Source organism: Oncorhynchus kisutch, linkage group LG19, assembly GCF_002021735.2.
Source record: "Oncorhynchus kisutch isolate 150728-3 linkage group LG19, Okis_V2, whole genome shotgun sequence".
Lineage (NCBI taxonomy): Eukaryota > Metazoa > Chordata > Actinopteri > Salmoniformes > Salmonidae > Oncorhynchus > Oncorhynchus kisutch.
This window is the reverse complement of record NC_034192.2, coordinates 44,180,164-44,192,344: the sequence shown is the minus strand read 5'-3', so window position 1 is coordinate 44,192,344 and position 12,181 is coordinate 44,180,164. Positions and strand designations below refer to the sequence as shown.

General features: G+C 43.2%; 1 protein-coding gene across 1 annotated transcript in view; it reads right to left on the bottom strand.

Annotated features, from left to right (window-relative positions):
* Positions 1-12,181, bottom strand: part of LOC109864865 (GPI ethanolamine phosphate transferase 2-like) — a 113,048-nt gene that overhangs the window by 9,501 nt on the left and 91,366 nt on the right. The window contains exons 11-13 of the mRNA XM_020452881.2: positions 6,150-6,284; positions 5,805-5,979; positions 2,215-2,375 (exon numbers count right to left, since the gene is read on the bottom strand). Of these exons, the coding sequence (XP_020308470.1) occupies positions 2,215-2,375; positions 5,805-5,979; positions 6,150-6,284 (471 nt within the window). The remainder of the gene's footprint in view (positions 1-2,214; positions 2,376-5,804; positions 5,980-6,149; positions 6,285-12,181) is intronic.

The window sequence follows — 12,181 nt, the reverse complement described above, 5'->3', positions numbered from 1 at the left end:
GCATGTCTACCACAGCATTCTGAAGCAATACTCCATCCCATCTGGTTTGCGATTAGTGGAACTATCCTTTGTTTTTCAACAGGATAATGACCCCAAACGCACCTCCAGGCTATTTGACCAAGGAGAGTGATGGATCAGATGACCTGGCCTCCACAATCACCCAACCTCAACCAAATTGAGATGGTTTGTGATGAGTTAGACTGCAGAGTGAAGGAAAAGCTACCAATAAGTGTTCAGCATATGTGGGAAGTCCTTCAAGGCTGCTGGAAAAGCATTCCTCATGAAGCTGGTTGAGAGAATGCCAAGAGTGAGCAAAGCTGTCATCAAGGCATAGAGTGGCTATTTTAATTATTTGTTTAAAACTTTTTTGGTTACTACATGATTCCATATGTTTTATTTTATAGTTTTGATGTCTTCAATATTATTCTACAATGTAGAAAAATAAAGAAAAACCCTTGAATAAGTAGGTGAGTCCAAACTTATGAGTGTAAGTATATGTGTGTTCACAATTCCCTTTTCCCTCTCCAAGAGCAGGACTTCAAAGTGGTCGTTTTCATCAATTATTGAAACGCTGGCGTGCATTAGGAGAAGGGGTCCCCCGTGTTGGACTAGGCTTTACGATCTGCTTCGGCTGCATTTCGGAGATAGTTATCACTCAACCTAATTGGAATTAGATGCCAGTAACAAAGAAGCTTAGAGGCCCCTTTAAAGAAGAAAAAAAACACCCACCCACAAACAGCTTTTTGATATTAACCACATCCTCCACCCCTTCTTTTTTCCATTCCATAACTGTTAGCTTATAGTGCTGTGATACATACTGTAATGTACATTCAAGACACGGGGTAGCAACACTTATCTCATGTATTAATAATCACGTTCTTTTATCTTATGCTCTTTGAATTGTGCTCTAGGTGGCTAACTTGTTGCCGGAATCAAATGAATTAATGAGACAATCAATTAGGGGTGCAAGCGTTAAAACGATGTACAAAGTGTTCCCGGATCAAGGCGATCTCTTGCATCTTTGATGATCACTTTTGCATTTCCAAATAACATCCAGGGGTAGCTTGTTGCGCTGCTGTTTTGAATCCAAAATAAATTGGCATGTGGCCAAGGCGTTGTCATTGCATTATGATCCTGTCCCAAAAATTACACACTGCAGTCTCATGCTAGACGGGAAGAATATACTGTTCTCTGTTGGGTTACTGTGCTCTGTTGGGTTACTGTCCTCTTTTGTCTTTATGTATTATGGTACGGTAGTGCTCAAATCAGTTTCCATTCCAGTTCCGTAAATCAGTTGAAATTCCATTCATGAACAATTGAATAACTGGAAAGTTTCACCAGCCTCTTGTTTGAGGCCGAATCAATGTTGTGAGTACATGGACAGGGCCCTCCCTGCACAATAAAAAAAAAAAAATGTAATTGAACCTTTATTTAACTAGGCAAGTCATTTAAGATCAAATTCTTATTTACAATGAGGGTCTAGGAACAGTGGGTTAACTGCCTTGTTCAGGGGCAGAACAACAGATTTTTACCTTTTACCTTTCGATTACTGGTCCAACGCTCTAACCACAAGGCTACCTGTGAGTACATGGACATCCTGCACTAAATCATCATGTTGTGAGTACATGAACGTCCTCCCTGCACTAAATCATCATGTTGTGAGTACGTGAACGTCCTCCCTGCACTAAATCATCATGTTGTGAGTACGTGGACGTCCTCCCTGCACTAAATCATCATGTTGTGAGTACGTGGCCGTCCCCCCTGCATTAAATCATCATGTTGTGAGTATGTGGACGTCCCCCCTGCACTAAATCATCATGTTGTGAGTACGTGGACGTCCTCCCTGCACTAAATCATCATGTTGTGAGTACGTGGACGTCCTCCCTGCACTAAATCATCATGTTGTGAGTACGTGGACGTCCTCCCTGCACTAAATCATCATGTTGTGAGTACATGGACGTCCCCCCTGCACTAAATCATCATGTTGTGAGTACATGGATGTCCTCCCTGCACTAAATCATCTGTTTCAAGGCTTTCAATCTACCAAATCTTCTACTTCATCATTGGTCTGCTACAGTAAGACAAACAAGCTCAAAAGATAAACCCATGGTTAGCTGGTACCTGGGCTGTGGATGTTCGAATGAATTAACTTATGAATGTATCATCACTAATGACACGTACTGGTGTGAGGGGGCTGAGTGTACAGTAACTGACCTCTTCTCTGAGCTGAGGTAGCAAACCAGGTGGGCAGCCCAGAGCAGGGGCCCGGCATACGTGCTGAGGGCGGTGAGGAAGAAAGCCGGGGCCTCTACGTAGCTCTCCAGTCCCACGAAGCCCACCGAGATATCAACCGTGGCAATGCTGTTGGAGTTCCCCTACAGACAAACAGCCAGCCAAACAGAAGATGTCCGTTTTATTAAGCTTCATTTTCACACCTAGCCTTAGCTTACTTAGCTAACGTAGTAGTTAAATAATGTAGCTTAGTTAGCTAAAGTAGCTAACATACAGTAGCTAGTGTAGCTAAATACATTAGCTAATGTGACTATTTAAGTTAACAAAATGTAGCTAAGTTGGGTAACGTAGCTAACTAAGTTAGCTAACTTCACTAACTGCATCTGACTTAACCTTGGGAAAAATTAATATATGAAGATTACGGAATACACTCAATGTTAACTTTCGAAAGGAGTCAGAAGCTGATACTATTAAAATGTGTCGGTCTCCTGCATGCTCCTCCACTTCGCAGGTAGCTATTCAGAGCTTGTCACCTCACTGGCCTTGTAAGGGCTGCAGTGATGGAGTAAAAACTCCCCTCCACCTCGTCTCTCCTCCCCACTGTTTTTGGCCCAGTCTCTCATTCCCCTTTCCATTTCCTGACGAGGGCTCAGGTGTGATGGAAGAGCTTTCACGATTGCCGCGGGAGCTGAATTAATTCACCGGCTGATGAGGGCCACTAGCTCCCCTCTCTCTTGCCTGGAGGGGTGGATGGATGGAGTGAGCGCATGCATGCTCATGCGTGTGAAAGGACCCATTCTGTCAAAGAGCCTGACTAAGCCACTCTCCAATGGACAAACTCAACACCATATTTTAGTGGATCAATTACACTATTGAATCATGTATGTTCCACAGGGCCGACCATGGAGTGGCTACAATAGGAGTTTTAGGACATTGGACTGCTCAGCTTGGCCTACAGTAGGGCTGGTTTACAGCTTTGTTGAGACTAACCATTACCCAGGGTCAATAATTTCACGCATGGGCACCTAAAGTGGTAATTGGTCATTCCTGACCCCTTCATAATGATCTGAGAGTGGTAACAAAGTGACAAAATCAAGGGGTTGGAGGAATTCAGGGACGCCAGAAAATGTTTTATCTGGTGAACACTGGGGCTGTGTGTGTGTGTGTGTGTGTGTGTGTGTGTGTGTGTGTGTGTGTGTGTGTGTGTGTGTGTGTGTGTGTGTGTGTGTGTGTGTGTGTGGTGTCTCGGGATGTTAGGTATTGTGACAGCAAAATATAATTGTACACTTGATTATGTTCACTGAAACAGAACGACATGAGGAAATCTAGAAGACCTCTTCTATCCTGCATGAAAAAGTGACCTACCTACACACACAGAGTTGAAGTCAGAAGTTTACATACACTTAGGTTGGAGTCATTACAACTCGTTTTTCAACCACTCCACAAATTTCTTGATAACAAACTATAGTTGGCAAGTCGGTTAGGACATCTACTTTGTGCATGACAAGTAACTTTTCCAACAATTGTTTACAGACAGATTATTTCACTTATAATTCAGTGTATCACAATTCCAGTGGGTCAGGCGTAGACCTCAACAAGACTGGTTCATCCTTGGGAGCAATTTCCAAATGCCTGAAGGTACCACATTCAGCTGTTCAAACAATAGTATGCCAGTATAAACACCATGGGACCACGCAGCCATCATACCGCTCAGGAAGGAGACGCGTTCAGTCTCCTAGAGATTAACGTACTTTGATGCGAATAGTGCAAATCAATCCCAAAGTCCTATATCGACATAACCTGAAAGGTTTCTCAGCAAGGAAGAAGCCACTGCTATAAAACCGCCATAAAAAAGCCAGACTATGGTTTGCAACTGCACATGGGGACAAAGATCATACTTTCTGGAGAAATGTCCTCTGGTATGATGAAACAAAAATAGAACTGTTTGGCCATAACGACCATCGTTATGTTTGGAGGAAAAAGAGGCTTGCAAGCCGAAGAACACCATCCCAACCGTGAAGCACGGGGGTGGCAGCATCATGTTGTGGGGGTGCTTTGCTGCAGGAGGGACTAGTGCACTTCACAAAATAGATGGCATCATGAGGTAGGGAAATTATGTGGATATATTAAAGCAACATCTCAAGACATCAGTCAGGAAGTTGGTCGCAAATGGGTCTTCCAAATGGACAATGACCCCAAGCATACTTCCAAAGTTGTGGCAAAATGCCTTAAGGACAACAAAGTCAAGGTATTGGAGTGGCCATCACAAATCTCTGACCTCAATCCTATAGAAAATTTGTGGGCAGAACTGAAAAAGCGTGTGCAAACAAGGAAGCCTACAAACATTCACCCAACTTATTGTGGGAAGCTTGTGGAAGGCTATCCTTGGGGTTATATCCTTCCTGTTTGGCCCTGTCCGGGGGTGTCCTCGGATGGGGCCACAGTGTCTCCTGACCCCTCCTGTCTCAGCCTCCAGTATTTATGCTGCAGTAGTTTATGTGTCGGGGGGCTGGGGTCAGTTTGTTATATCTGGAGTACTTCTCCTGTCCTATTCGGTGTCCTGTGTGAATCTAAGTGTGCGTTCTCTAATTCTCTCCTTCTCTCTTTCTTTCTCTCTCTCGGGGGACCTGAGCCCTAGGACCATGCCCCAGGACTACCTGACATGATGACTCCTTGCTGTCCCCAGTCCACCTGGCCATGCTGCTGTTCCAGTTTCAACTGACCTGAGCCCTAGGACCATGCCCCAGGACTACCTGACATGATGACTCCTTGCTGTCCCCAGTCCACCTGGCCATGCTGCTGCTCCAGTTTCAACTTCCACCTGACTGTGCTGCTGCTCCAGTTTCAACTGTTCTGCCTTATTATTATTCGACCATGCTGGTCATTTATGAACATTTGAACATCTTGGCCATGTTCTGTTATAATCTCCACCCGGCACAGCCAGAAGAGGACTGGCCACCCCACATAGCCTGGTTCCTCTCTAGGTTTCTTCCTAGGTATTGGCCTTTCTAGGGAGTTTTTCCTAGCCACCGTGCTTCTACACCTGCATTGCTTGCTGTTTGGGGTTTTAGGCTGGGTTTCTGTACAGCACTTTGAGATATCAGCTGATGTACGAAGGGCTATATAAATAAATTTGATTTGATTTGATCCGAAATGTTTGACCCAAGTTAAACAAATTAAAGGCAATGCTACCAAATACTAATTGAGTGGATGTAAACTTCTGACCCACTGGGAATGTGATGAAATAAATAGAAGCTGAAATAAATTACTCTCTCTACTATTAATCCGACATTTCACTTTAAAATAAAGTGGTGATCCTAACTGCCCTAAGACAGTGAATTTTTACTAGGATTAAACGTCAGGAATTGTGAAAAACAGAGTTTAAATGTATTTGGCTAAGGTGTATGTAAACTTCTGACTTCAACTGTACCTCATTCACAACTTCATTTAGAAAAGGACTTCATCTGCTGTGTCTGCTTTGCACTCAAAATAAGATATTTAATAGTTTTTTTCCTCATGCATTTAAATATTTTGGGGGGAGTGCAGATCCCCCTCATCTAACAGTCCCTTACCTGGAAGTAGAAGAAGGCCTGTCCAAACCAGTAGTGCATGATGGTGGTCTGTGCAGCGTCGTAGTGGAGCTTCTTCCAGATGAACTGGGCCATCAAAGTCTGGACCAGCAAACAGCAGCACAGCACCGGCAGGTTGTGGGCTCGGAACAACAGGGCCACCAACAGAACGACACCACTATAAGAAGATTACTTTATTGTCCAATAACTATGCTTAATGAGTAAATAAGACAAATAAGTGATTCTAAGCTGACTTGCATGGTTCAATAAAGGTTGAATAAAACAATGTACACAGGATTCAAACTTGCCTCTCTATTCTCTAAGCTATTTGCCATGTAGTCTACCTACCTGTAGATTTCCCATAAACCCCTGCTCTTCAGCCTGGCATCGGCTGTGATGACCTGGGACCGCAACAGGTCCTTGGAGCCCGTGAAGAGGATGCCCAGGACGAAGACATACACAAAGCGTGCCTCCACGGTCCCCCTGAGGAGAAAAGAGATGAAGTGGTTAGCCTGTTTAAAACATTGTTCAAGGAACTCAAGTGTCCAAGGGCTGGCCACTCCATCTGAATGCCCAATAACCTGTTACTAGACCCAGGTCCAGATCAGATTTTAATTACCGGTAGTTTCACTTTATTGTCTTACTTTGTTGATGTAACATGTTTTGTCAGTTATTTTTCTGCTGTGCTGCAGCTGCAGTGATTGGGGACACTCCCCTGTGTAGGGTGCCGTCTTTCGGATGGGATGTTAAACGGGGGTCCTGAATCTCTGAGGTAATTAAAGATCCCATGGCACTTCTGGTGGTGTTAACCGTGGTGTCCTGGCTAAATTCCCAATCTGGCCCTCAAACCATCATGGTCACCTAATAATTCCCAGTTTAAAATGGGCTCATTCATCCCCCTCCTCTCCCCTGTAACTATTCCCCAGGTTGTTGCTGTAAATGAGAATGTGTTCTCAGTCAACTTACCTGGTAAAATAATGGATTTTAAAAAATCTGCAGTTCCCCTTACAAAACAGCCCCATCTCGGTAAAGAAGGCAGCCATTTCGTGCCTCACTAGACATCAGTTATCTCCATGGAGAGACGTGAGAAGTTTATTTATTTATGAGTGTTTTACTCTCTCGTGGGCCCACAGGAAAAGAACACGGATAGATAAGGTCAAGTCTCCATTTGACAGCATAAAGGGGAGGTGAGTAGAGCTAAGTATACTCTGCTCAAACCTGGAGAATGAGGCCCAGTAGTGGGAAAAGATATGTTGACTTACTAACCCAAAACAATGTGTTGAGATCTTACAAAGTGAGCTTGCACACTTCAGATAATAAAAATCCAGACTTTTCCCCAAGCTAACAGATACATTTTCAACACCTCAAACTTTCTTGTTTGCAGCAATTCTTGTGAGGAGATGACTGATTCATAGTTCATGTGAGTGCTGACGGTCAATTGTTTTTATTGTTATAGTTGAGATGTTTTTGGTCTATCTTGCTAGGCATAGCCTATTTTCATACCGTATGTATCTACCTTGTATCCATGAAGTTCAAGAAGTCCAGACCTTCATCAGACTGTAGCGTACAATTCCATACTCTTTAAAGTCTTGACAATGGCTATTTGCCCGTAGCTTTTTCACACTAAGACCTGAGCAAGCTCCCTGTACACATTCTAGATAGGTTGGGGAGTTGAAGGGCAAGCCAATCTAGAAACTGATATGATGGTGGTAAGTACACAGACAGTCATCACACAGAGCCCCTCTTATTATGACAGAGAGAACTACACTGTTTCTCACTTCAGAAATTCAGACAAACACCACTAACCTGGTAAAAAAAAGACTAAGTAAAGAAAGATCAATACAAAGTCAGCTCCCTGGGCTTTTGAGTCAAGTTAACGTGGATACACATACATATGTGTGTTAGACATAGCAGAAGACACAAGGACATGTGCTTTGACTAAAACCCATACGGGTGAATGATCCTGATTCCTGTGCCTGTTCTTATGGAACGCACAACATTTTCTATGTCTTCGCTCATTGGGAAAAGGTACGACAACAGGAGACGACACGTAGCCTCCTGGCACGTAACCATGGAGACAGGGTTGTGTGAACAGAAGTCAGGAGTTTTTAGTGTGAGAAGCCTTAGGAGAGAGAGTGCAGACAGTCAGTCTGCCAAACAGCAAACAGACCGCCCACCCCCCACCCCCTCACACCTTAGTACAATATCTGCCTCTCTTTGTGTGTGTGTGTGTGTGTGTGTGTGTGTGTGTGTGTGTGTGTGTGTGTGTGTGTGTGTGTGTGTGTGTGTGTGTGTGTGTGTGTGTGTGTGTGTGTGTGTGTGTGTGTGTGTGTGTGTGAGTGGTGTGTAAGAGAGAGAGAGAGATAGAGAGAAGCATGGATAAGAATATGAAAATGAGCACTGACAAACTACCAGCTAGTGAATAAACATGAACCTAAACAAACTAAAAATACCATGGATTTTGGTGCTGCAGCAGTTGTTACTGCTAGCTACTGTACCTAGGGAAGGAGAGGCAGAGGAGAATGAGGTTACAGCTCATTATCAATAAAACCATGCTTAACTAGCAGGCAAAACATGTTGAAATGACAAGAGCAAAACAGCTTTTATGATGTGATTTAAACCTGTTTTGCCCGCTGGGAAAGCCGTCACCAGGTGAACCTCACTTCCTAAATGAACAAAGTGTCGATAAAAGTTAAACACTCAACCGCCATTAATTTAGACAAATTCAACAAGGAAATAGAAAGAAGAAACCGTCAATCTTCCAGACACTAATCAGCCTTACAAACAGGGCCGCCTTCTCGTCAAATATGACTAGACTGACAGCGTGTCCCCCAAAGGGACCAAACATCCTTGAGTTTTAAGGAGCCTGGAGTGATAGGAGTGGAATAAGGGTCTAGTTCACTAGGAGAGGGAGTCAAGCAGGTGTTGCCAATGTATTATTAATTCAGTTTTTTTTTATTGCAACCCTCGTCCCTCAGATGAATGGCAAGCAGTTCCTTCTAGCCCTGGAGTTGTGCTAGCTACACCTCTCGCGTTTATATTATTCACATTTTTTATCCACACACAATTAGATGTGGAGAGAATCCTTCTTGGCTTTTATGCTAAGCATGACTGTAAATCCTCTTCTTGTTGGATTTATGCTAAGCATGGCTGGAAATCCCAGTCTTGTCATATTTATGCTAAGCATGGCTGGAAATCCCAGTCTTGTCAGATTTATGCTAAGCATGGCTGGAAATCCCAGTCTTGTCAGATTTATGCTAAGCATGGCTGGAAATCCCAGTCTTGTCAGATTTATGCTAAGCACGACTGGAAATCCCAGTCTTGTCAGATTTATGCTAAGCACAACTGGAAATCCCAGTCTTGCCAGATTTATGCTAAGCACAACTGGAAATCCCAGTCTTGTCAGATTTATGCTAAGCATGGCTGGAAATCCCTGTCTTGTCGGATTTATGCAAAGCATGGCTGGAAATCCCTGTCTTGTCGGATTTATACTAAGCATGGCTGTGGGACTAACTTGTTTAACTGCGAGGATACGGAGGAATCAAAGAGTGCGTGGTTTGACAGGTTGCTGGTTCGAATCCACACAAAGAAATCTGTCGATGTGCACTTGAGCAAGGCACTTAACCCTACTTGCTCCTGTAAATCACTATGGATAAGTCTGCTAAATGACTCAAATGTAAATCTGTGTTGGGATTTTCCACAGGCGTCTGTGTGAGGGCTTGAGTTAGATGATATTGCTCAGAGCAACACAATCAGCAAATGAAATGAGCTGGAAATATGACAAACAAATGCCATGCTGAGGCCAGTGTGTGTTATTTGGTATGAGTGGCACAGATGGGTAGAGAACGAGAAAATGCCGACATGATGCCAGCCCCCTCGCTCTCTCTCTGCAGTGAGGAGGCACATGCTCTCAGGGGAAACCACACACAGAAATGAAATCCTGGTATTTAGATGCTGGCAGAACAACCATGCTAATAATACACTTGAATAAACTGACCAAGTCCATACCAAAAAACAAGAGGAAGATTCTGAAGGTTTCTGGAGACCATGGACTGCAGTCAGTCTGTCTGCCTGCCAGTATAACTGGTTATTAAACAAGGTGTGTATCCTCACTAGCTTGACTGATGACAATATCCCACGTGATGACAATATCAGTCATCAAAATGCCATAACTGCCATCTTGGAGAGTAGAGCACAATGGATCAGTCAACTCTGTGTTGTTGTTTGTGTCGAACTGCTTTGCTTTATCTTGGCCAGGTCGCAGTTGTAAATGAGAACTTGTTCTCAACTAGCCTACCTGGTTAAATAAAGGTGAAATACAAAAATTATTTAAAAAAAGAGAGGACGTGTCTCAAAACCCAGACACCTGCCAAGAGATCAAGCATTAATGTCAATGACAGATTGCAAAGCTTATTGGGTAATGATCATTTTGTGTCACTTTTTGGGAGAACAGTTAAACTAGACACCTGCATTCATTATTTGCTCATGAGTAGCATGCGGTAAGAGGAAAACATGAGAAACTGTAGTAGTATCCTGGGTGCTCAAAGGCCTCTAGACTTTGTTTTCAACAGAGGTCATAGCCACGCAAAAATGAAAATATGATCTAAACTAATTTAGTGAACAATTGAACAAATACTGGAGAGAATGTGGAAATACATAATTTGAACATGGTCCTAGTTGATTCTGAAGTAATTATATGGTTGTGACAGAGGGAGGCTTAGAACAGGGGATTGTGGAAAGGCTATAGGCTGAATGTGAGTATGAGCCAATGATAGCTTCATTCATTCTTATCCAGGAATGTCCTGAGAGAGAGAGAGAGACTGAGCCGTTGCTTATCATACCCATGACACCTGCAATCACCTCAGGTGTGTATTTGAATGCTTTGTGTGTGCGTGTTCACGCACGTGTGTGTGCATGTGTGTACTCAAGAGGTTCTGATGAGAGCCTGGAATTAATTTGCAACTTCATGAGGGATCTGAATGAATAAATGTTCCCAAATGAAGTGTCAGCACAACAAACATCTAATCAGGATCAAATAAAGGGGCTGCTTTGGGGAGGTGTTGAGCACTGCAGGAACCAATTGAGATGGTACTAGAAAACAGCCACAAACACTAACAGAGCTTTGACAGAACACACTCAACAGAACTTGTAAGCTATTTCAGTCATTTTTGACACCTCGATTGAAGTGGTGTGTAGGTTCCATGTGCTCAGCAGTACATGTATTTTGAGTCATTTATGGAAACTAACTCAGGTTTAGTGGCAACTCTTAGGCTTAGAAGCAAGTGTTCTTGTAATAAATTGTCCAAACTATCAAGCTACAACCTTGATCTCTCATTGAAACGTTCATCGCTACAGTACTCAGCCCCTCTCTGAACAAGGTGGTTCTCTAGCATAATGAGAAACATGACATTAGCCTGGGTTTGAAGGAGGGTCACCTTTGTTCAAGTATCTCTCAATCTTTACATTTCCTCACAGGAATGGCAACATAAAAGATGGGATATGAAAGAAAAACTCCAGAAGAATGGAACTGAATTAGCCTCGGGGTGTGATGATGTTCTGGAGCAAACGCTATGACATCTCAGAGACTACTCATGTCACTATGCAATAATGCTATTTGGAACAATGAAAGCATCCTCTACACTGGTTACAATGTTTCAACTCTGGTGCTTCACTGCATTTGTGTGTGTTTTCTGGGGGTGTTGGAAATAGACCAGAAAATACACAATTCTATTCAGTATGGTGCTGTAACTAACACAAGTCAAGTGTGTTCAGATAACACAGTAGCCTCCCAGGGTCTCTAGGAGATGTATTTCATCACAGAGACATCGGCGGCCCTTAAGCCACTCCTGTAATTCACATTAACTGCACTGGGCTGAGATATGATTTCACGTTGCCATTTAACAAGGGGATGACTTAACAGCAGGGCAGATAACTGCTTGTCACAAAGACTGGATGGTCTTGCCTGTGAATGGAGTATTCTACAAACCAAAGACAGTCAGTATGTCACAAATGACATTTACATTGAAAGCCAATCACATTTCACATTCAGATGTGGGCATTCCGGGGCCAGGCAATGTATTGTGTGACACCTGATGAAGCCAGCAAAACATTTAGATTACATTTAAGATTAGCTGAGCTAGTATTAGTCAATGTGGTAACCTGCACTTGTCTTTTCCTACTAGCACTGTCTTTGCTGATAACTTCTTTATTGAGGAAATATTTGCATGCAACGACTGTGATATGTGGTTGTCTCACCTAGCGATCTTAAGATGAAAGCACTAACTGCATGTCGCTCTAGACAAGAGCGACCGCTAAATTACAAAAATGTTAAGTGAGGTACAACAAACACACAACGGTTTTAATACTGGCCTACCAATGCT